The sequence below is a fragment of the Vipera berus genome, assembly GCF_964194415.1.
Source record: "Vipera berus genome assembly, chromosome: 1".
Lineage (NCBI taxonomy): Eukaryota > Metazoa > Chordata > Lepidosauria > Squamata > Viperidae > Vipera > Vipera berus.
The window spans coordinates 265,228,619-265,254,156 of record NC_138202.1 but is presented as its reverse complement, the minus strand read 5'-3'; the positions used below and the strand labels follow the sequence as shown (position 1 = coordinate 265,254,156).

General features: G+C 37.4%; 2 protein-coding genes across 5 annotated transcripts in view; one reads left to right on the top strand and one right to left on the bottom strand.

Annotated features, from left to right (window-relative positions):
• AKAP7 (A-kinase anchoring protein 7) overlaps positions 1–25,538 on the bottom strand; it is a 95,894-nt gene that overhangs the window by 33,726 nt on the left and 36,630 nt on the right. For 3 of the 4 annotated variants that reach the window (XM_081312879.1, XM_081312878.1, XM_081312877.1), the window contains exons 7-8: positions 20,810–20,919; positions 6,933–7,080 (exon numbers count right to left, since the gene is read on the bottom strand). In XM_081312879.1, the coding sequence (XP_081169005.1) occupies positions 6,933–7,080; positions 20,810–20,919 (258 nt within the window). Of the gene's footprint in view, positions 1–6,932; positions 7,081–20,809; positions 20,920–25,092; positions 25,315–25,538 lie in introns of those variants that run through there. The other variant, XM_081312880.1, reaches the window with a different exon arrangement.
• Positions 16,185–18,626, top strand: MSH5 (mutS homolog 5; the record flags this gene model as incomplete). Its single annotated transcript, XM_081314362.1, has 1 exon — positions 16,185–18,626. The coding sequence occupies one exon, from the start codon at positions 16,185–16,187 to the stop codon at positions 18,624–18,626; it is 2,442 nt and encodes an 813-aa protein (XP_081170488.1).

Sequence of the window (25,538 nt, the reverse complement as noted above, 5' to 3'; positions counted from 1 at the left end):
TTCTCCTATTTTCCCAACAACAGCAACCCTGTAAGGTGGGCTAAGAGTGGCTTGCCCATGGTCATGGCTAAAGCGAGACTAAAACTCACAGTCTCTTGCTTTCTAGCCTGGTTGCTCTAACCACTAGATAAAATTGGCTCTCAGATCTTAAAACAATACTTTAATGTCCATTTTAAAAAATCAGGCCAAAGAAACCAGTCTTATTTGAAAACTTCTGCGCTTTCTCCAGAGTCTACTGACAGAAATGAATTAAACCTCCTTATTATGGTTTCTCAACAATGTAAACTATCTTTCTCAAAGAGTTTAACTGTATTGAATAATATATTTTGGAGATGAATCCTCTAAATCAAAAGCAGAAATCTTCTCATTTTTCACTGTAGAATGGCACTTTCTAATATTAATCTTTATTCCAAATAAAAGCAATTTACCCCAGCAAACTATGACCAATAAATCTATTTATAACTCTTTATAGGTTCCTCAACAATAACACAGCAATCCTAAAATATTTTCAGAATTGGGCCAGAGTGCTTGAACAAATGAAAACGGATATTTTTAGACCATTAGCTCACAGCTTGAATGATATACCAATGCTGCTAAAACAAAATCTTTTATGGAGACATTAGCTAAAGCAGGCAAACTTCAAAGAAAGCTTTATCTAAATGCTTTGAGATAAGATCATTCCAGGGTGACACATCATCATTAATCTTTTGTAAGTTTTAACCAAATACCCTAACATGTTTTAATAGATTAGCCTTGTTGCCATTTATTCTGAGAATTAAGCTTTTAATTCCTCCATCATCCAGTTCTTCCCATTTTCAAACTACAGTATTGAATATACAAACCCATTATTTACAAGACATTATTATTTTAAATAAAAGAAACGATATTTGAATGAGTAATCTGTTCCCTGTAAATGGAGTTTTAAACTAAGTATTTACTTTATATTAAAAATCAAAGGGGAAAACGTCTAATCAAATGAAAATTAAATTATTTGCTGACTCTGAAGTATACTGCTAAAATCGTGTTTTTTTCAAGTTGTACTACTACATCAATATAAAATTGATACATAACACTGAATAATAAATTATTTTACTATTTAGTGACATCTTAGGGTTTGAATTATTATAGAGCCAATAAATTTGCAAGATGTAGTTAATATTACCAGTTATCTCAAAGCACAGCTAAAACTAATTAATTGGCTATTGCCTACAGTTCTTTCTATCAATAAATTCATGAATTATTTTTAAAGACGATTATGCATCATATTATTTGGTAAGTATGCTTGCTGTGCATATAGATAAAGTTGGAGTTCTTAACATCTAATTTCTTAACAGAAATATTTTTATGTTTCATTTCAGATGATTATGAGACCACCGCATAAAACATTTGGTTTTGTGTTCTTCTGCATTTTTTCAAACCCTTACTGCAATCTTCTGGTTTACAAATCAATATAAAACACCTTTGATCTAAAATGTATTAGCAGTTGCAAGTTACACAATCACAGTATACATTCTTGAACTTAAAGAGACCCCAATATTCAGTATTGTAATTTAAACATTCTAGTAAAAAGAAGACCCTTATACTGCTGAACAAATTCCAGTTTTGGTTATTCTCAACCTCAGGTTTTTTCAGTCATATTAAAGTGTTGATTACTTGAAGGACCACCACCTGTCTCCCATAACATCTGCCCAGTCAATTCAATTCTGCATTCTTTCATATGTTTTAGTTTGCACAGATGGCTTATCGTAGGAGGCACATTTGTTCTGATATTTTGGTTAAAAATCTGAGATTGACTTATATGTGGATGGGCTTATATGTGAGTATACTGTATACATGACATATGATTACTTTAGAGAAGTTTTGTCATATGTCTTCACAGATAAGACCATCCATGAATAAAATGAACCCAATTTGAGGGGCATATTTTGCCACCTAAAAATCTTGGCTTTTCTGCAAGTTTACAGAGTACACAGTACCTGAAATGTAGAGAAATGCAAGTGTTTTTTTAAAAAAGAAATAGTTGTATGATTAATCACAGGTACAAAGTGGTTTATATTAGTAGGCAGAAATAGCTTTGAAAACAAAAGCCATGGCTATTTTCCTGCAAACCTTTTTTCCTATCACGGATGAAATAAAATTGTAGTCTTACAGGAATAATGAGTAACCACAAAGAATCAACAGCCAAATATTTGTAAATGGACTTTCATCTCCCAAATAGCCCATGAAGCAGCAAAGAAGTCAAGACTGTCCTCTAAAAATAAAGCATCTAATAAAAGAAGGTACCACAAAATAATAGAATGTCAAGAATCAAATTAACAAAAATCAGTCCAAAAATTCTAGAAAACAGAGAACACAAAGGAAATATAAACATGGATTTTCCTTTGAGTCTGCTTTTTTTTTTAAAAAAAATATTACTAAACCCTAAATACCCATAAAATATACTGAATTGGCATTTTTAAATGATAACAGCTGCTAGGATTCTCTGTGTCTCTCATTAGAAATTGTGAACAATTTCTTTTGTAGAAGAATGGCAAGTTATGGAAGTTTATCTCAATATCAAACTTGATACATGAGAAACATATCTGATACAGAGTCCAACTCAGTAGGAAACTATTTTTAGTCTAAAATCTTATAACAGGCTCATATCACATTCAAAATTTAGGTTATCCTTAACATAAGGCTAAGGTAAAGGTAAAGGTTCCCCCGCACATGCGTGCTAGTCGTTTCCGACTCTAGGGGCCGGTGCTCATCTCCGTTTCAAAGCCGAAGAGCCAGTGCTTATCCGAGGACGTCTCCGTGGTCATGTGGCCGGCATGACTAGACGCCAAAGGTGGACGGAACGCTGTTACCTTCCCACCGTAGTGGTCCCTATTTTTCTACTTGCATTTTTACGTGCTTTCGAACTGTTAGGTTGGCAGAAGCTGGGACGAGTAACAGGTGCTCACTCTGTTACGCGGCACTCGGGATTCGACCCGCCAAACTGTGGACCTTCTGATCGACAAGCTCAGCGTCCTAACCCACTGAGCCACCGCGTCCCTCTTAACATAAGGCTAGTAAGACTTAATTATATTCTGGTTTGCTAAATTTGCCAAATTTCCTATATCAGTCATAAATTACAGCAATTTCTTAGACTATAATATAGTTTAAATGTTACAGTTAACAGTTGTTAGTTACTGCACAATCCAATGTTAATATCGACTTTAGTATTAACTAAACTTTCAATGGGGCATGATAGCTCAACAGCTAAAGACTCTGAGCTTGTCAGCTGGAGAACTGAGAGCCCAAGTTTGAGATCTAAGCTCTGCGCAACAGGATGAGCTCCCATATTACTTGCCTCAGCTCCTGCACAACTAGCAGTTGCAAATGCAAGTAGATTAATAGGTACAATTTCAGTGGAAAGGTAACAATGTTCCATGTGCCTTTGGTTATAGTCATGCTGGTCAGACAATGCTGGCTCCCTCGGTCAAGAAACGGAGATAAGCACCGACCTCTGGAGTTGGGACACGACTGACAGGGAAACCTTTACTTTTAAACTTTCAATTACTATAGTATTGCAGTATGCATATTTATTTAAATATATTTTGGAAACCTCTTAGCTAATTTTCTGGGGTTTATAAACCTTCCATTTTGTCTACTTTGATTTTATTTTTACTGTGCCTTTAAAATTAATACATTAATAAATCAGAGAAAGCAGGGGAGAATGTTTCCAGAATGGGCTTAACATCATTTCATCTGTAAAACACTATACTGATGCTAGAGTGGAACACGAAGTGCTTAAGGTAGCTGGAATAGGTGCTTCAGGTATACAATGAAATCTTGATTTAGGGGATCACATTTCACAGACGATGGGTCTGCATCAGCTTACTATACTTGGTAATCTGCCTTTCAAGATTCCCCACTTTTGGGTGCTGCTGAAGAATTTCCAAGCACTTTGTCAAGGCCTTTATTATTATTATTATTATTATTATTATTATTATTATTATTATTATTATTATTATTATTATTATTATTATTATTTGTATACCGCCCTTTGATTGAGAATAAATGTATTTCATACTTTCTGAAGCTGGATCCAGCAAATTAAGTTTATCCATCAAACTAGAGCCTATAGATTTCCTTGGCAAAAAGGTTTTAAATTTTGTACCTCACCAGTTTCTTTTCCCTTCATTCTCCCTGTTCCTCTTTGACATTCCCATTTACTCAGTACAAGGCTGAAGTAACAAGGAACTGGCTCTATTTCTCTACGAATCTTAGCTCTGAAGTTTAAAGGAAGAGGGTCAAATAAAAGGCCAATTCAATGTTGCTTCTTTCTGTGATATAAGAACATCTGCAATTGCAAGCTGGGTAAGCCACCTTTTGACGGTGAAAGAGTCAGCTATGCTCCCCTATGAGAATGCAAAAAAAAAAAAATCTTTAGAAACAAAGATTTAGTGCTCTGGAAAAATGCTGACTTATTTTTTTAAAGCATGGACTTAGGTTTTTTTTAAAGCAATACTGTTATATACATAGAAACTGGAAGAGAAAGACAAGTTCTGCCATATGTATATTGCGAACTGATACGACCAGGTGTATTACAGCTTTTCTGCTGCTTCTGCTAAAAAGTTTTACATGGATTTGATTTTTACTATTTTATTTCTTTTATGTTTCTCAGGACTCTTGCAAGAATGCTATTGCCTTGACAAAACAATGCTCTTGGCCACAGCTGTTTGTGTAATGCACCATGGTTACTTCTTATCCTCACTGTAGAGTAGAACAGCGCCTTTTAGCCCATTCTCTTCCAACTTTGGAGGTGTTCCATGTTAGAGTGATGACAGTTCTTATAGGCAGACCACTCACAATTGCATGATTCCAGAAATCTCCTCTGGTACACGTGTTTTCCATAGCTCTTCCCTGGATTCTTCCAGTCATGAAATCAACCGGATCCCTTCGTCACTCATTGCCAGTACAGCCACTTTCCTGCAGTGCTCTTTGGAGATGGTGTTTGTTTATAATAAATAATTCCTATCTATTTTACTTGACATCCCTTTTAGGAGCCTGTCATTTGTTAATTGAGCAATTTGACAGGTAGCTAAACTTTTTATTGTTAAGCCTTCACACAAACTTTCCCACTCTATACTAGGAACAGTGATTGGTAGATGTTTTTCTACCAGCAAGAGTCACTTTCTGGAAGGAAGGGGGAAGCAAGGCAAAGGGAATCTATCAGTCCCTTTCTTTATGTGGACTAAATAAATAATAGCACCATTTGCTGACATTATTACTATAGCGGAATAGGATTCTACAGAATAGAAGAGGCCATTCTTTTGCTGGCTCAAGGACAGGTGCATAACACTGTGAGAAACTGTGAGAAACAACCCTATTTCTATTTCATTGCCATCAACGTGGTTACGGTAGAAGCAGACAGGCGATTCCAAATATATCTTTTGGCTTTCCCTCTCTAGAGCATGACAGAGAAATCCATTCTAATGTGCAACTAAAGATCTAATTTATCAGTTTGTGAAGTAGGCAGCTTTTCAAAATGAAAACACTACCTTGATAACTGGGTATTGGAACTGTCAGTCAAAGAATGATTAACATATGGCTCCACATTTCTATTTAAATTCTAGAGGGAAGTGAGGTGAAGAAAGAGGCATTTGGTGGACATGTAGGTAAGGACAGGTATGAGAAGTCTGTAGCCTCAACCCAAGGAAAGTCTCCTGTTATTACTGTGAACAGATAAAAGTTAAATACCTGACATATTCTTAAGAAGGGCATTTTCTAGAGCAGGGGTGTCAAACTGCCAACCCGCGGGCTGGTTGCATCATAGGGAGGCCGTGCCCACCCAGCTCCAGCAATGCAAAAAAAGTCACAATACGTCACGGTATGTCACGAGATTGACACCCATGTTTTAGAGCAAGATTTGAATTGTTCGATTCCATGGCTACATATCGGTGCTTCTATCACCTGCCATATCATGAGAAATGCCTCAGTTATTGAAGATATTCTCATGGGTTTTTTTACTGTCAACTGTATGTATCTCTTAGATTTACATATTTAACATCCCTCCTTGGAAAGACGGCCCACTGGGATCTGAACTGCAGATTGTCCTATTTCCTCCTGGGCTTTAAGCTACACATTGCAAGCAGAACTGCTAAGTTTACTGTTAAGGCAGCTAAGCTAAGAACCCATTATATTGAACAGATCATGGTACCCTGTAAAGGTAATGTATTTATCTGAATGCTGATTCTTTGTATTTACCACATATATATTTTATTACTGTATTTTCTTTGGTACATTTTACCCTAGAATTAAATCTTGTATTTTATTTTATAGTATAATCATAAGACTAATCAATTAATAAACTACCACTACTACTGTGAACAGATATGTATTGATATATGTTTTGTAGAACAATTAGGAGTCATCTTGCTATGAAAGTAAAGAGAGGTAAAACTAAATTATAAACTTAAAGGGAATGCTTTTACAATTCTTTTTATAGAAGAATTGTTTTATTGTTTTACCTTTACGTTACCTTTTATACACACATATACAAATACAAATATGGATACAGTACATAGGAATGGACACATTACAAGCCTTAAAAAAATTCCAGATCAGGAAAGTATTTGGTGATGACAGCAAAACCAATAGATGCTATAATGATCTCCCCAGATTACGGAAATTATGCTTTAGTGCTGAAGCGCCAAAACAAAAAACACAAAAAAATGAGGGCATCTACTGCAATCAAAGTGTGCCACACTGCCACTTTTCTAAGAGCATTGCTTGAACACAGGGCAAAGCTACATAAAAAAGCTTCAAAGCCTTAGGACAGGCCTAGTGCTTACATTCTTAACGTTATGTTCATTTGCAAAATTCTATACAGAAATCAGCAAAGGTTTTACACATATATTCTCCATTATTAACTAGCATAAAAAATATTAAATATATTTTCTTACCTACTACAACTGAGGATTCACAATGATAGTAGCCATTAGGCTGCTTTTTTTTCAACATTGAGCAAAGATCTAGACGGTTCATAAGTTCATCTCCAAAATAATGACTTTTGAAATTTGAAAACACGCTTGGATCAATTCTTTTCACTCCCTTGTAATATCAAAGAAAAAGCAGTCAGAAGAAGAGAATGTGAACATCCTACAATGAGTATATATAAAACATTTCACAGAATAACCTAAAAATGTGAATCTTTGTGTAGTACTAGATTAGATCTCATTCAGTTTTAAAATAATGTTGATTATTTCCTAGCTAAAGACCTAATTTAGAAAACTACTATAGCTGTATGAATATATTAAGCATTACATTTCACTACTATAGCTTAACCAGTAAGATTAGCATCTTCTTAAAGTAGCCTCTGCCTGTCAAAGAAAAAGATCAACATTGTAGACTGAAACCCGCTATCGATTGCAAATACAATCTCTGATCATGTATATATACTCTGTTCATTAGTACAATTCTTTTAATTGTTAAACAATATAATTAGCAACTGTGGTTAACACGAAACTCATAGCTGATCTCTGGAAGCTCCAGGCTTTGCTGTTATATTCTCAGCTGTTCCTGGCAGTTCCGTTCTATCATTCAGACAATGGCAAGAGTGACAAGATGCAATATGGCTTCATATTGTTTGAACTCTTCCTCTGGGTAGTTGTACAGATCGAGCTACACAGGCAGTAAATCCTTAGCTCTCTACCTATATTCTACTGCTCTCTTGTGATGAAGAATCAGTGCCAAAACATTTGCAAATAAGGATTCCAATCAACTCTCCACCCCTCCAATAAAATAAACAAGAATTGGTACCCACATTTGGGTTACCTTTTCCTAATTCTTTACCTTTGTGTCATTTTTATGCATTTCTACGATGAATAATGGAAATTAGCTCAATACTTTGTTATTTCCTCTGTAATCTCATTTGAGGGTCTTTTCCGTAGAACGTACATAGTTTTTTTTAATACATACATGCAAACAGACACACACACACACACACACACACACACACACACACTTCAGGATGATGAGAGATGCACCTGCTTGCCTTGCCCACAAAGCACAGAATTTTGAAGCTGGCAAATCTGCCATTTTACTCTTTTCTCTTCCTCTTCCTTTCCTCAGGACTGTTAATAAAAATATGGATAACAAAATATTTTTTTTTATTCTTCTCTTTTATTTCTATTTTCCCCTTTTCTCAGTTGTTTCCCTGTGTTTGTTTCTGAATAGAAGCCCTTTGAGGTTTTCCAGTATGGCATTTTGGATAGGATTCCAAAAATGTGTTAAGGATTGCAGAGAATTGTAAACTCAGCTCTTGGCCCCAACTATTTAAAATAGTTACGTCTTTCCAAGATCAAGCAGATGCCTTTCGTAACAGCTATACAATCTTGAGAAAAGGGTGTGACTACTCTTACAAGTTGCAGGCAGGTGCTGTACTCATGGTTCCCATATACTTTATGTAACCAAATTTGAACACAACTTTCACAATCTAGTGCAAATTTTTTTTAAAAAAAGAATTATGACAATTACTGTCATTTGTGATAGGAAGGGAGGTCTGCTATTCTATGTGAAAGTATCATATAAGTGAACAGAAGAACAACCAACTGCATAACAGTAAATGTTACAATATCAATCTGGCATCTAGTACCTAAAGAAAGTATTGATTCGATAATTTGAAATGATTTCCTACTAAGCAATATAACATGTAGTCTCCTTCAAAATACAGGCATATCATATATGTAAATTTTATATAATATTTAAAATAAAATAGGCAGAAAAAAGAGTTATGATCAGCTTTAAATTCAGTTCACTCAAGGCACAAATGACCAGACTCAAAGTATATTTGGGGACATTACCTAGTTCTTTAGAAAAGTCTTATTAAGTTGTGAAATGTGATAGGAAAGAGAAGAGGAGGACAAGGTGCATGAACTCAGTTATAACAGCAACAGCAAGAAGAAGAACCAAAAGATCAGGTATCTATCTATATATGGCTGCTAAGAATAAAAGCCCCTTCATGGATTACTGCCTTGTCGTGGCGAAGGGGCTTGCGTAATTCAATGAAGCTATGAGCTATGCCGTGCAGGGCCACCCAAGACGGACAGGTCATAGCAGAGAGTTCTGACAAAACGTGATCCACTGGAGAAGGAAATGGCAAACCACTCCAGTATCTTTGCCATGAAAACCCTATGGACAGTACCAAAAGGCAAAACGATATGACGCTGGAAGATGAGCCCCTCAGGTCGGAAGGTGTCCAATATGCTACTGGGGAAGAGCAGAGGGCTAGTACTAGTAGCGCCAGAAAGAATGAAGCGACTGGGCCAAAGCCGAAAGGACGCTCAGCTGTGGATATGTCTGGTGGTGAAAGGAAAGTCCGATGCTGTAAAGATTTTTTCTCCATAGGAACCTGGAATGTAAGATCCATGAATCAAGGAAAACTGGACGTGGTCAAACAAGAGATGACAAGACTGAACATTGACATCTTAGGTATCAGCGAACTAAAATGGACAGGAATGGGTGAATTTAATTCAGATGACCATCAGGTATACTACTGTGGGCAAGAATCCTTCAGAAGAAATGGAGTAGCCTTCATAGTCAATAAAAGAGTAGGAAAAGCAATACTGGGATACAATCCTCAAAATGACAGAATGATCTCAGTTCGAATCCAAGGCAAACCATTCAATATCACAGTAGTCCAGGTCTATGCCCCAACCACCAGTGCTGAAGAGGATGAAATTGACCAGTTCTATGAAGCACTACAGCACCTTATAGAACTAACACCAAAAAATGATGTTCTTATCATCATGGGGGATTGGAATGCTAAAGTAGGAAGCCAAAAGATAACTGGAATAACAGGCAAGTTTGGCCTTGGAGTGCAAAATGAAGCAGGGCACAGGCTGATAGAATTTTGTCAAGAGAATACAATGGTCATAGCAAACACTCTTTTCCAACAACCCAAGAGACGGCTCTACACATGGACATCACCAGATGGTCAACACAGAAATCAGATTGACTATATGCTCTGCAGCCAAAGATGGAGAAGCTCTATACAGTCAGTAAAAACAAGACCAGGAGCTGACTGTGGCTCAGACCATGAGCTTCTCCTTGCAAAGTTTAGGCTTAAACTGAAGAAAGTAGGGAAAAGCACTAGGCCACTCAGGTATGAATTAAATCATATCCCTGTTGAATATACAGTAGAGGTGACAAATAGATTTAAGGAATTAGATCTGATAGACAGAGTGCCTGAAGAACTATGGACAGAGGTTCGCGACATTGTACAACAGGTAGCAACCAAAACCATCCCAAAGAAAAAGAAATGCAAGAAAGCAAAATGGCTGTCTGAGGAAGCTTTGCAAATAGCTGAGGAAAGGAGGGAAGCGAAAGGCAAGGGAGAAAAAGAAAGATACACCCAATTGAATGCAGAATTCCAGAGAATAGCTAGAAGAGATAAGAATGCCTTCTTAAATGAACAGTGCAAAGAAATAGAAGAAAATAATAGAATAGGGAGGACCAGAGATCTTTTCAAGAAAATTGGAGAAATGAAGGGAACGTTTAATGCAAAAATGGGCATGATAAAGGACCAAAATGGCAGGGACCTAACAGAGGCAGAAGAGATTAAGAAGAGGTGGCAAAATTACACAGAAGAACTATACAAGAATGAGCTTAACGTCCCTGATAATCACAATGAGGTGGTCACTGACCTCGAGCCAGACATCCTAGAATGTGAGGTGAAGTGGGCCTTAGAAAAGCTGAGCAACAACAAAGCTAGTGGAAGTGACAGTATTCCAGCTGAGCTATTCAAAATCTTAAAAGACAATGCAGTAAAAGTGCTACACTCAATTTGCCAGCAAATTTGGAAAACTCAACAATGGCCACAGGATTGGAAAAGATCAGTTTACATTCCAATTCCAAAGAAAGGCAGTGCCAAAGAATGTTCAAACTATCGCACCATTGCACTCATTTCTCATGCTAGTAAAGTCATGCTTAAAATCCTACAAGCTAGACTTCAGCAGTATGTGGATCGAGAACTACCAGAAGTGCAGGCAGGATTTCGAAGAGGCAGAGGAACTAGAGATCAAATTGCCAACATACGCTGGATCATGGAGAAAGCTAGGGAGTTCCAGAAAAACATCTACTTCTGCTTCATTGACTATGCTAAAGCCTTTGATTGTGTGGATCATAACAAACTGTGGCAAGTTCTTAAAGAGATGGGAGTACCAGACCATCTTATTTGTCTCTTGAGAAACCTATATGCGGGTCAAGAAGCAACAGTGAGAACTGGACACGGAACCACTGATTGGTTCAAAATTGGGAAAGGAGTCCGGCAAGGCTGTATACTGTCGCCCTGCCTATTTAACTTATATGCAGAGCACATCATGAGAAAGGCAGGGCTAGATGAATCAAAAGTTGGAATTAAGATTGCCGGAAGAAATATCAACAACCTAAGATACGCAGATGATACCACTCTAATGGCAGAAAGTGAAGAAGAACTAAAGAGCCTCTTGTTGCAGGTGAAGAAGGAGAGTGCAAAACTTGGGTTGAAACTTAACATTAAGAAAACCAAGATCATGGCATCTGGCCCTCTCAATTCCTGGCAAATAGATGGGGAAGAAATGGAGGTAGTGACAGATTTTATTTTCCTGGGCTCCAAGATCACTGCAGATGGGGACTGTAGCCAAGAAATTAAAAGACGCTTGCTCCTGGGGAGGAAAGCCATGGCAAATCTAGACAGCACACTAAAAAGCAGAGACATCACCCTGTCAACAAAAGTGCGTATAGTCAAGGCTATGGTCTTCCCAGTTGCAACGTATGGCAGTGAAAGTTGGACCATAAGAAAGGCTGAGCGCCAAAGAATTGAGGCCTTTGAACTGTGGTGCTGGAGAAGACTCCTGCGAGTCCCTTGGACCGCAAGGCGATCAAACCGGTCAGTCCTAGAGGAGATCAATCCTGACTGCTCTTTAGAAGGCCAGATCCTGAAGCTAAAACTCAAGTACTTTGGCCACCTAATGAGAAGGAAGGACTCACTGGAGAAGAGCCTAATGCTGGGAAAGATCGAGGGCAATAGAAGAAGGGGACGACAGAGAATGAGGTGGCTGGATGGAGTCACTGAAGCAGTAGGCGTGAGCTTAAATGGACTCCAGAAGATGGTAGAGGACAGGAAGGCCTGGAGGAATGTTGTCCATAGGGTCGCGATGGGTCGGACACGACTTCGCAGCTAACAACAACAACAAGAATAAAAACTGACTGAATAGCACAAAATCATCAATCATCATCCTGTTTTTTTGCTTAAAGTTATCTATAAATAACTGCTGTTGTAGATTTTTCTTCTTCTAGCAATTATTTATTTTGAACAAAATTTCTTGCACAAGAAACAAGCAACACTCTCAAAAAAATAAGAAGACATTAGCGATCTAGTAGTAACTACTGTATGATAGATAGCTCTGTTTTAATTAATGCCTGAAATTTGGCTGACATCTACTGGTGCATCATGTGTGCTGCATTCTGAGCTGCTTCTTGATATCTTATCCCTAGCTCTTTTTAGTTCCATAGCAAGTATTTTTAAATCAATAACAATGGACAGAGGCTACTTTGCCACCTGCACTGTCACTACAATACACTGTAATAGCATAATACAATATTTGCATTCCATCAACTGACCAAGAGATTTAAATGAATGAGAAACAGGAGACAAAACTAATCCTTCTAATGAGGTGATCCTTTGTGCTCTCTGAGCTTGGTTGCTGTCTTGCAGACTTTTCATTACCCAAACTAGGTAACATCATCAGTGCACTGACACGTCTGCAAGAAAAACAACCAAGCTCAGAGAGTACCAAGGACCCCCCATTTCAACCCTGAATTACAAATATTCTCCTTCATTGGGAACTCCTCTAAATATGAAAAGCTGGTCCCTTTTCCTAATTGTAACAAGAGAACTTCCCAAACTGGAAAAAGCAGTCTCATCCTCCTCTATAGACTGAACCTTCCTCATTTTAGGCCTAAGACATTATATGAGCGACTGGTTTCCCACCCTATCTTTCTTTAACTCAGAGATGGTTCTGTGGAAAAGGAAGAGCTTTTTGTAAATGCCTTACTCCAAGTAAGTTCCCAAGTTAATTCAGAAACTAAATTTCATTCATTTGGGGGAGCAGAAACATGTAAGTTAGTCCTCTCCCGTCTCCCCTCAAGATGCAGGCAATGAAGCCATCTGAACTGAATTTTATTTCGATGTCATACCATGCTAAATGCTCCCTTTAGTCATGTTAGTCTCTTCATCCCTCGAGTCGTGTTAGTCTCTTCACTCATGTTTTTTTCCCCCGCACCTTCCCCCACCTCTGTTTTGACAATAGCGGAAGAGAAGTCTGGAGAAAAAACACTGAGGGACCCTCTCTGGAATGCTGAAAGTGAGAAAATGCAGCAAGTATGAGAGAATTTATTTAGGGAAGAAATTATCTGGGGAGGATCTGAGAATTATCTCTGTGTGCGCACGTGTGTGTGCATATGTGCAGAACTGTGCTGCTCATTATTGCTCATGTGCCTTGGGAATGGCGAGCTGGCCTTTTTTTTATTGGAAGCAAGGAGGCTAAGGCTGAAGTCAAGGCCTAGGCCTCCATTTCAGGCCCAGTCTCAGTTTCTGCCAAGGGCCGCTATTCAGAGTGGCCAACATTGGGGGAAGGTAGTAAAGAATTTCTCTTTTTGTCAGGATGATGGTAGTGGGATACGCCAACAGAATCAAGTTAGGCAATTTTACATTTTTCACATGGCAGGCCCAAAAGGTTTGCCATCACTGTCCTAGAGGTACTGTTAAAGACAAGAAGTTCACTTTCTTTAAGACCAATACCCCTATCATGGAATATTTATAAGCAAAGGATCACAAGACTTCAATGGTTGACTAGAGGTGATGGGAAAATGCTTTACTTCTATGAGAAAGAATACAAAATAGACAAATTCAGAAAATAAATGTTATATAAAACGGGCTTTGATCGGAAAATATTAGCAAGGTATTTTTGCAACTGTATTGCAACAGCATACATAGGAAACATGCTAGTGTGTGTACCTTTGTGGATACTTGTATGTAAAGTAAGGCTATGCATCAATCAGAAATTATTCAAAAAAATATACAGTATACTGAGCACATAAGAATGCAAGCATGGCATCTCAGCAAAGGGTTTTTCATCTTTTCCAAATAATTTTCAAACCACGCAAAAGACTAAAATATAGTACATGCATATAAATGTAAGAAGAAAAAATAGTATGGATTTAGGAAATATTGATCAAGCCAGGTTACACCATTGGAATAATTAGAAAATACTATAAATGGAAGTCCACTTTAGAAAGAGGACAGGTGGCAACACTGGCACAAAACCTCTTAATTCTTACGAGGGATAAAGATAAAAGTGAGGTGGAGAATTAGAAGTGTTCTGCATGGAAAATATCTACTTACAATACTGAAAATGGTTTGTAGAGAGATGGGGAATAGATTAATAGTCATGGTATCTTCATTAGCAGGATACTTATGAATTGGTTCATGCAGAATGTGGGTACTTTAGGCTTGGGACCAGGAATGCATTGGGGATTTTGCTATGTACTATTCATCGAATTTATTTTAGATGTCATTTTCAAGTTTTAGAAACATCTGGGCTTATTGTGCTGGGTGACTTCAATATCCACTGTGGAGCTGGTTTGTCTGGGTTAGTTCAGAAGTATAGAGTACCCTGTCACAACAGGGCAGTGGGTCAATATAATGCAGCTTCCATGGTTAATTTGATGTTTTGTTCTAATCAGGAGGCTGTTCTGACAGTGGAGTTAAGGAGTTATGAATAGACTGCTATCTGGTTAAGGTTGGATTAATGGCTACACATCATCTTTGTGGGGACCCTGGATCTATTAAGATGATTTACTCCCAAAAAGCTACTGGACAGGTGACTTGACATGGTATTTTTTTATCATATGTCCTTCTGATCTTTGTTTCTTATTTCAACCTAGGAAGTTATTCAAGAAGATTTATTCAGTTCTGTAAATTTCTGAATAAATAAATATAATATAAATAAACATACTACATTGTTTAAAGGAGTCAATTATTAGATATCTTAAGCACAATGGATCCCTTAGAGATATTTTTCAGGCAGATATTAATTGCTCCAGTCTATCCCCAACCTTTTTCAATATTTACATGAAATGTCTGGTGAAGCATATTCAGTTCTGTAAATTTCCGAATAAATAAATATAATATAAATAAACATACTACATTGTTTAAAGGAGTCAATTATTAGATATCTTAAGCACAATGGATCCCTTAGAGATATTTTTCAGGCAGATATTAATTGCTCCAGTCTATCCCCAACCTTTTTCAATATTTACATGAAATGTCTGGTGAAGCATTATCAGGAGATGCAGAATTGGGTGTTTTCAGTCGGATGATGACACCCAAATCTATCTCTGTGTGACAACTTCAGGTTCCCCTGCCTGCAGTCAATAATAATTCATATGAAATCAAATGAAGACAAAATGGAAATGCTTACTGTGACTGGTATAATGGAGCGGCATCTATTATATGAATTTTTTTCACATATTTAATTCTGTATACAAAATCCATAATACAATACCCAATCATGCAGAACAATGACTGCTTGTTAGCTCAAATTTAATCTGGTTCATCTGTTGCTCTCCAGAATTTATATTTCTATAAAAGGAAAATATCTTTATATTTACATAAACATTTGGTCCTACATATTTATTGTGCACAATATTTCTATTTGGACTTTCTACTTCAAAGATTCCAAATATCAGCATTCTCACCTTAAAAAGAATACTTCTGGGAAGAATATGTACTTTCAGCATTGACTCCAAAATGCAAAAATTGGGCTCTATTTTCTTTGTTCCTTATCTAATAATATTACGATAACTTCCTTTAAAATGTATGTAGAAAGATTGTTGACCTGGTGTATGCTGCATTTAACTTAAACCCAGATTCAGGGAATAAATTAATCTTAAGGGTTAATGGGGCCCTTAAAATGTCCATGTGTATCAGTTAATTATATTAGACTTTGTCCTGGTCCATCCACTCTTTTTACCCTGGGCCCTTTTTGATAAATGGCTTATAGCTTAAAAAGATTATATAGTCCTCATTTTGCATACATGTTCCATAAAGGCCACTAATAGAATATTGTATTTCCAACTACATAGATGGTTGAACTTCTTTGAAGCCAAGGAAAATGAGTACTACTGCTACTTTTTCCAACCAGTGCCCATCCCAACCTCAGCAGGCCATTGAAGAAGATGAAGGGCCATCTGAAATCTACTTGTGTGTTTTGTGGTATGGAGGTGAGCTGGGAATTGTTTATTATGACACTGGAGACTGCTCAGTATATTTCATGCCTGACACACCTGACAATGAAGACCTCAAACTGCTTCAGAGGGTGGTAGATGAGATCTCTCCCAAATATATATTGACTAGTGCCAAACAAGATTCTAATATTGCCAAATTTCTGACCAATGTAGGCACCACTGAGGGAGAAAAGCCAGAAGGAGGAAAAGTAGAGGTTGTCCTCTATCCAAATATGGATTTTGGTTTGGAAGTAAGCAAACAAAGGATTCTATCCAGGCAATTCCCTTTTGTCCCTTCTCACGTGACAGCAGCAGACAAAATTCTTTATCTGTCCTCTATTTTACCTTTCGAGAGCCCTCTTGTACTAAGAGCATTAGGAGGTCTGCTAAAATTCCTTGACAGGAGAAGACCTGGAGTTGAACTAGAAGATAGTCATGTTGTTGTTCCCATCTTGGCCTTTAAAAAGTTCGTATTGACAGATACCGTACATGTGGATCAAGACACTTACTGTGTACTGCAGATTTTTAAAAGCGAAGTACATCCTTCTGTGTATAAACAGGCCACTGGGAAGAAAGAAGGACTGAGCTTATATGGGATTCTGAACCACTGTAGGTGTAAGTGGGGAGAGAAACTGATGAGACTGTGGCTTATGAGGCCCACAAGCAACTTTACAGAGCTTAACAAGCGACTGGATGTTATCCAATTCTTTCTGTTAGCTCAGAACCATGAAACAATCCTGACCCTACAGGAATGCCTCAAAAATATAAAAAACGTACCTCTGATTCTTAAGAGGATGGCTCTTTCTAACACAAAGGTAAGTGACTGGCAGGCACTTTACAAAACCGTTTACAGTGCTGTGTGCCTAAGAGATAAATGTCGCTCTCTGCCAAGCACCCTTGAGCTTTTTCAGACAATTTCTCATGTTTTCACTGATGATTTACACTATATAGCCAGCCTAATTAGCAAAGTGGTAGATTTTGAAAGCAGCATCTCGGAAAACCACTTTATTGTCAGACCAAATGTGGACCCCATAATTGATGAGAAGAAACGAAAGCTAGTGGGGCTGTCTGACTTCCTTACTGAAGTAGCTCGCAAAGAACTAGAGGACCTGGATAACAGAATTCCATCCTGCAGTGTTATTTATATTCCTTTAATAGGGTTCTTACTCTCTCTTCCACGGCTGCCCACCATGGTGGGCAAGACTGACTTTGAGATTGAAGGTCTAGATTTTATGTTCTTATCAGAAGAAAAGCTGCATTACCGCAGTGCCAGGACCAAGGAACTGGATAGTTTGCTTGGGGACCTTCACTGTGAAATACGAGATCAGGAAACATTAATCATGTACCAGCTACAGTCTAAGATCCTGGAAAAATCTGCAGTACTTAGTGATGTGATTGAATATACGGCACATTTAGATGTGCTATTATCTCTGGCAGTAATGGCTCGAGAGAACGGATATATCAGACCCACCTTCTCTCATTCTCCTATTATTCACATTAAAGATGGAAGGCACCCTCTGATGGAGTTATGTGCAAAAACGTTTGTGCCTAATTCAGTGGACAGCAGTGAAACATATGGACGGATTAAGCTCCTTACTGGGCCTAATTCATCTGGTAAAAGTGTTTATCTAAAACAAGTAGGTCTTATTACATTTATGGCTCTAATTGGCAGTTATGTCCCTGCTACTAAAGCTGAAATAGGACCTATAGATGGAATTTATACAAGGATCCACAGCAGAGAATCAGTATCTCTCGGACTGTCCACTTTCATGATTGATCTTAACCAGATAGCCAAAGCAGTGAATAATGCCACTGAAAACTCTTTGGTATTAATTGATGAGTTTGGCAAAGGCACAAATACTGTGGATGGCCTCTCTCTTTTGGCTGCTGTTCTAAGGCATTGGATTGCACAAGTGAGCCAGTGCCCACACCTTTTTGTTGCCACTAATTTCCATAGCCTGATGCAACTGAAGCTCTTGCCTCACACTCCTCTTGTGCAATATCTGACCATGGATACCCATCAAGATGGAGATGAGCTTGTATTTTTCTATCAAATTAAAGAAGGCATGTCCACTGTCAGCCATGCAGCCAATATTGCAGCTCTGGCTGGCATGCCCTCCAAAATTATTGACAGAGGAGTTGAAGTATCAGAACTGTTTCGCAATGGGAAACCTATCCAACGTACTGACCATCCCTCAAGAGAGAAACAGATGCAAAATTGCAAATCTCTGGTGGATAAATTCCTCTCGCTAGATCTTGATAATTCCCAAGTGGATTTAAAGGAGTTTTTGATTCAAGAGGTGCTACCCTCTTCAGCTTCCATACTGTAACCTATTAACCTAGAGTGATTTGAATAGAGAGCATATAAATAACTGCAATACAAATAACATATGACTGAACTATATAGTTTAGTCAGTGTATACTGAATTGTTACAAAGTAGGAAATACATCAGAAAGAAATGCCACATTGCTTCAGACAAAAAGCCTGAAAAATTCATAATCCACCAGTGAGTTTCGCCCATCAGGTCTTTAATATGTTTTACCCGTTGCTTGTCACATCCAACAAGCATATCCCACTCTGTCACATATGGGAGATGACAAAACTATGATCCTGATCCTGCAAACCACCATACGGCTATTGTTATATTTGATGAACTATTAATGTGTATTTGTGAATAAATTATAACTGAAATTAAATTCAAGGTTATTTATAGATTTCCCTAGTTTTTTGTAAACATAATTGTCAATAACATGATATTTAGACACACAAGTGGACTATGTTCAGGTTATTTACTAACTTTTTTCCCCACTGATAAATAATTTCTAAATTGGTGTTATATACATTAGATATGTCGATAACATAAAAATAGTCCAGAAAATCTACATTGCAAAAACATTTAAAAGCAAAGAAATTTGTATTAATATTCCTTTTTTAACAGTAGATTTTTCTTTGCTTTGTTGTCTATGTTAAATGTTTTTGTATGCTGGTATTCTAAAAAATAAAATCTACAATGTTTCATCTTGATATTATTTTTAAATGTCCCAGTTTCTTTAGCTTTACAATAGAACTTTTTAATTCAGAACATTCAGGTATTTTGCATACTGAAAAAATACCTTTATTACTGGTTACTAAAATACAATTATAATACATGAAAAATTGAATTAGTTCAGGCACAACCATAGATGGCAGTATATGATCAAGACTAGATGATTATATTTCTCTCTTTCTCTCTCTTCTTAGTTTGCTTTTGCATTCACAGTAGGAACCTATGGCTTCCATATACATTTAAACACATACTATTCTTAAATCTTTCATTATAGCTGATATTCGATCATGAGTGAGATACCCATTCTGTTTAGATGAGAACACAAAATTAGACACAAACTTGTTATAATTACTAAACTAGTTTCATTATTCATTTTGAACACTTGCTAGTAATGAGATAACTATCATCCTGTAAAATGGAGCTGTATCTATTCTTAAATTTCTTGTTACATAGTGAAAAAAGAAAATGTGATTAAAAATACAGTAAAACTAGAAGTATTCAGAAGAAAGAAGAAGCTCAAATCATTTATATCATAACAAACACATTGGCTAATAAACATTGTTCTTACTGTATTTTTTTCTGAGTTTAAATTACTCTAAAATTTTCAACTATCTTATTCATACTCTTGGAAAAATAATAAATATATTTCTAAAAATACAAATATCTTAATTCTACTTTCATGCTTTTTTAAAATATATTTTTCTTAATCTTATCTGCAAGCATCTTCACAAAGGCTAAACTTAAAAGTTGTATTATTTTCATTATTACTCAAGTGCTTCAGGACTAAGTACATTACTTTGAGAATAAATGTGAGGTTCACTTCAAAGTGGACAGGCAAAAGGTTACGCTACCAATATTGTTTGATTTTAACTCAAATTAAAATTAATACAAACAAAAACTACATTTATATCAGTATGTGTACATATCATTCTAATGTCTAATGTCTTTACATTTTCTGTTTCCCAGATTCTTCATTATAAAATGTGTGCAATTAATAACGACATCAAGGCAGAGGTCTTATTTTCATTTAATAAAGAAGTACTATATTTATTACAGCCCAGATAAGTGCTTGGACCCAGTATTTCCTTAGTCTTTAAAAAAAAACGTATGAGTTGGAAATTACTATTTAAAAACCATGAAAATTGCAAAGGAAAATATAATTTGTAAAAATGCCATCTCCCTTAAATTAATCTTTCTTTTCTTTATTTAAGAGAGCTGTACAAGCTGAAGTTAATAGTTTTGGTATATAATTATTTTTAAATAATCTCAGATATATAATTATGCTGTCTGTAGGATTAAATTTCAACTGTGAAATAATATCTATAGGATATCCTGATAAAAGACTTAATACTAGTTTACCTGTCACTCAGCTACGGTTAAAATGTAAAATCATATAACAATAATTTGTGGAGAATCTAAATCTTTACAATGCAAACTGCCCCTCAACCCAACTGTGATAATTTCACCTGCTTTTGTAGTTTTGGGGATTTTGACAACTTCATGAAGGTCAAGTGAGGCTTTAAAACTTTGTCATCTATGATGATACCTTTTTCTTGAAATATCTTCTTCACAATTTCTAGGATTAAAAAAATAGAAGTAAAGGTAGAGGTAAATCAGAGAATGAGAAATATTTTTTATTTTTTTTATTTTTATTTTTTTTAATTTTTATTACCGGTACATTTATATCCCGCCCTTCTCCGAAGACTCAGGGCGGTTTACAAGCTTAGCAATATCTGTTTCAGGGGGGAAAAAGAATCCACTGAAAAGAGAGAACACTTTTAATTTATTTTTAAATTTGCTACAACTAAACCATATAATTTTACACATGTAACATTAATTGCATAAAATTATGGTGCAGATTATTTCTTGGGAAAAGCAGGAATCCTACCTCCAACATGGCTGTACAAGGGTTGCCTTACTCTGAGATCACTCTCGCACTCAATTTTGCTATTACTGCGATGTGTGCAAGCAAACTGTCAGCTCAAATTTGCTTCAGGCATATTAATGCTAAATCACTTTGTGTCTGAAACTTAAATATATTTGGCAAGTCAGTAGTAAAGCAAACATTATTGTGACTTTTACAAAAGTATGATCAGGCAGCAGAACTCTTTTTAATCTACTGCAATGATTTTTTTTTACATCTTAAGACAGATGTCAAGAGTTTGATTTTTTTATCATAATAACGTATTTAAAAATAACAAGAGGGAATTGTAGAACCACAGAGCTGGAAGGTCTACTGAGTTCACATCCTGCTCAGTGCAGGAATCTAAATCAAAGCATTCTTAACACATTGCTGCTCTCGCCTCCACTTGAAGACATTAAAGGGGACCAACTACCTTCAAAGTGCTCTTGGTGATTTTTCTTTTTCCTATTGAACTGGATTCTGCCTTCCTGTTACTTAAATCGAATCTTCCATTCTAAAGAAAACAGGAAGCGCTCTTCTATATATCCCTTCAAGTATTTGAAGAACACTATCAGTTATCTTTTCTCAAGGTCCTGTTTCTCCAATGTCTCTTCTTAGGAATTCATTTCTAGCTCCACGATCGTTATTTTCTGAATCTTTTCAGTTTTCCTCAACCTGTCCTCAACCACGTGCCCAGAACTGAACACAAGACTCAAGATGGGGTTTGACCAAGCAGAATGGTTACTACTTATCATGCAGAAATTATACTTCTATTGATGTGATATAAAAAGTGTGTTTGTCATCTTTCAATACATCAGTTGGTTTATTTTCAGTTTGCAATCACTCACTCACTCACTGCTGTAATATCTTTTTCCAATGTACTGTTACCAAATCAAGTATTCTATAGCTGTACCTTTGATTTTTATTATCGAAGAACTTTGCATCTGTCACTTTCAATTTTCACTCTGTATGTTTGATTTGAATTTCATTTCTGTCTTCTGGTATATTAGCTGTCACATCCAATTTTCTATCGTCTGCAAACCGATAAGCATTCCTCCACCACTCCACCCACATCGTTAATTAAGACACTGAAAAATAGAAGACTGAACCAAGCAGCATTGTCTCCAATCTGATGAGGAATCACTGACAAGAACCTGATGAGTATGATTTTCAAGCCAATTATAAATCCACCTAATGATCATGCCATCCAGCCCATACCTAACAGCTTTTTAATCAATATGTTAAGGAATTCTTTGTCAAATGCCTTTCTGCAGTTAAGGTACAGCTTGTCTACAGTAATCCCATAATCTATGAAGGAAGTTACTGCAGCAGAACTATTTTGATGACATAATGACATAAAATTAGTCTGGCCAGATTTGTTCTTGACAAATGCATGCCGATATCCAGCAATTGTAAATTGTTTTCAAGATATTTACAGATCAATCTTTTTAAAGCCGCTATAGAATTTTCATGGGTATTGCTATGATGCTGTCTGCTAGTTTCTTGGATTTTTTTCTCAATTTTTGAAGATAGGAATATTTGCCCTTCATTCATGAGGCAGTTCAGATCTCCAGTATTAGATCTCAAAATCTAATACACAAGGTTTCATCAAGACTATTAGCTAATTCCTTCAATACTCTAAGCTGCAATTAATCTGGCCCTGGATACTGAAATAGGTTTTCCTTAAGAGGTTCTTTCAATTCATTCATCCTGCCCTTCATATTTTGCTATGGAACACACTGATTTTTGTTGGAGAAAATTGGACCAAAATAGGAGTTAAGTAATTCTGCATTTTTTTTTGTTTACCTTCTTCACTGAGCAGCTGGTATACTAGTTTTTAATTCTCCTTAGTCAATAATATAATATGGTCATAGATCAGAAAACTGTTCTCTTTGAATTTTTAAAATAAGCTACAGTTATTTAATCAAAGGTTTATATTAAACTTTAAGTGTTAATATCAATGATTTATTTGAATTTTTCAGTATCTCCCTCTGATATTCATTTCCCATTTTAATTTCCTTTGCTTTATTTTCATGCAAAGAAGCCTTTGATATTTACAGTTAACACAGCTGGATTCAGATTTCATGCCTCAGTAACCTCTCACAGACATGCCCTCTTATTTTTCTCTTTGAACTAGACACTTCAGTAGGCCTGTTCAGAGATTCTAGGTAAGTTGGGAATGCCCAGAAATGAGTTCTATCTGTTCTATCTCATGTCTTCACGAGCCCATTTCTTCATTCAGCTAAATATTTACTTATGGACCTAGTTAATAGCAATAGCACCTAGACTTATATACCACCTCAAAGTGCTTTACAGCCCTCTCTAAGCAGTTTGTAGAATCAGCATATTGCCTCCAACAATTTGGGTCCTCATTTTACCGATCTTGGAAAGATGGAAGGCTGTCAACCTTGAGCTGATCAGGATCAAACTGCTGGCAGTTGGCAGAATTAGCCTGCAAATAATGCAGTCTAACCACTGTATCACCAAGAGAGAAAACTATTTTTGTCATTGTTGTTCCAGTTTTTAAACATTTCTAGAATTAGAAATATAAATCTGCAACAGACCTTCAAATAATCTACAGGTAGTCCTGGTTTAGTTCCACAACTGAGACCAGCAACCTGGTCCTTAAGGAAATGATCACTAAGTGAAACCACAATTCTATCTATAATCTTACTTCAGCTTTCCTTTGCTTTACAGACCTGTGAAGCTTGTAAATGTAACAATTAGTTGCAAAGTTACATTTTCATCTTTGTTGTAATGCAAATGGTTGCTAGATGAGGCAGTTGCTAAATGAAGACTACCTGTATTTTCTGTCAAAAAACCTAAGATTTATGTTGAAAGGCAGAATGACACCAGAAAGATAGTTAGCAATTATATCCCCACAAATATGGCAGAAATGAAGGAGTAGCACTAAACAAAATTTGCTCAAGATTGAAAAAGGAAAATTACCCACTGAACCTGAAATACTTTACAGTGGAAATAACATTTTAAACACTTTAATAAATCTAGAAAGATTATAGAAATTATCAGAAAAACAACTACCTAGAAGTGATAGCACTGTAATAAAAGATCTCTCTGCAATCAGTACCATCAAAGCATATCAATGTTGAAAGAAGAATTGCTCATTTTTGGTTTTCACACGTCAAAAAACCTTTGAAGGCAGTACTTTTCAAATGATATTTTAACTGCTTGTTTACTAAAGTAGAATGCTCATCTAAAACAGGGCTTTTCAACCAGTGGTATGCGTACCACTGGTGGTACGCAAGCACCGGGCTGGTGGTATGTGGCGTTGCCTTCCTCCCCCTCCCCCCCTCCACTCCTCCCCCCCCGCTCCTTCCCAGCTCACTTGGTTGCAGGAAAAAATGCTGTTTGGCGACGGCCTGCAGGAACCCTACTGTGTGAAGAGCGCAGGTGCAGAGCGAGGCCCCGCCCTCCCCAGGGCTGGCTGTACGAAGTCGCCAGCTGATCGGCGAGTATAACTGGCCCAGACCTCCACAGATGGGCTCCAGTCCACAGAGAACTCCCAGCGGGTTGATGGCTTCCTGACAGCACCCCCGGCCGGTGAGGAGGCTGGGAGGGAAGTGGCGGCCTGGCACTGGGGCTGCCAGGGCTCAAGCACCGGAATCAGCGCCGCTTTGCAGCTGATCGGCGCTTCTTCGGGGCTGCCAGGGCTGGAGCTCGGCGCTGATCCTGGTGCTTCTGCTGAGCCCCGAATAAGCCCCAATCACCTGGAAAGCAGCAGTGATCCCGGCACGTCTGCTGAGACCCAGAGAATCACTTATCACCTGGAAAGCAGCATTGATCCTTGCTCACACACACACAAACATGTGCGAGAAGTTACAGCTGAAGGCATTTCAGCCTTCAACTTCGGCTCCCAGTGCTTACCCTCGGCCGTTCCCCTCCCCTCCGCACCTCCAAACCGATCTCCAGGGCAGCGTGTCTGACTGAGGAATTCTGGGAGTTGAAGTCCAGAAGCAGCTTGCAACTGGGTGATGGCGTTAAACTTTTGCGTTGAGCGGGAGTGCATGCTGCCATGGCTCTTGCTCTCCGATAGGCTGTGGGAGCCACCGCGGAGGGGAGGGTTATTTTGCGATGGGGGCGGGTGAGAGAGAGACAGGAGGGGCGGTTATGGTGGGAGAGACGAAAATCCTTCTGAGTGGCCTCATCATGGCTGCTGCCTCCTGGTATGGGTTGTGGTTGTTTTGATCCTGGCACGCAGCTCCAGTAAGTGGGCAGTTGAGCATGAGATAGTTTGGGGCATCCCCAGCTGCCCCTTTTCCTCTTGAACCTCT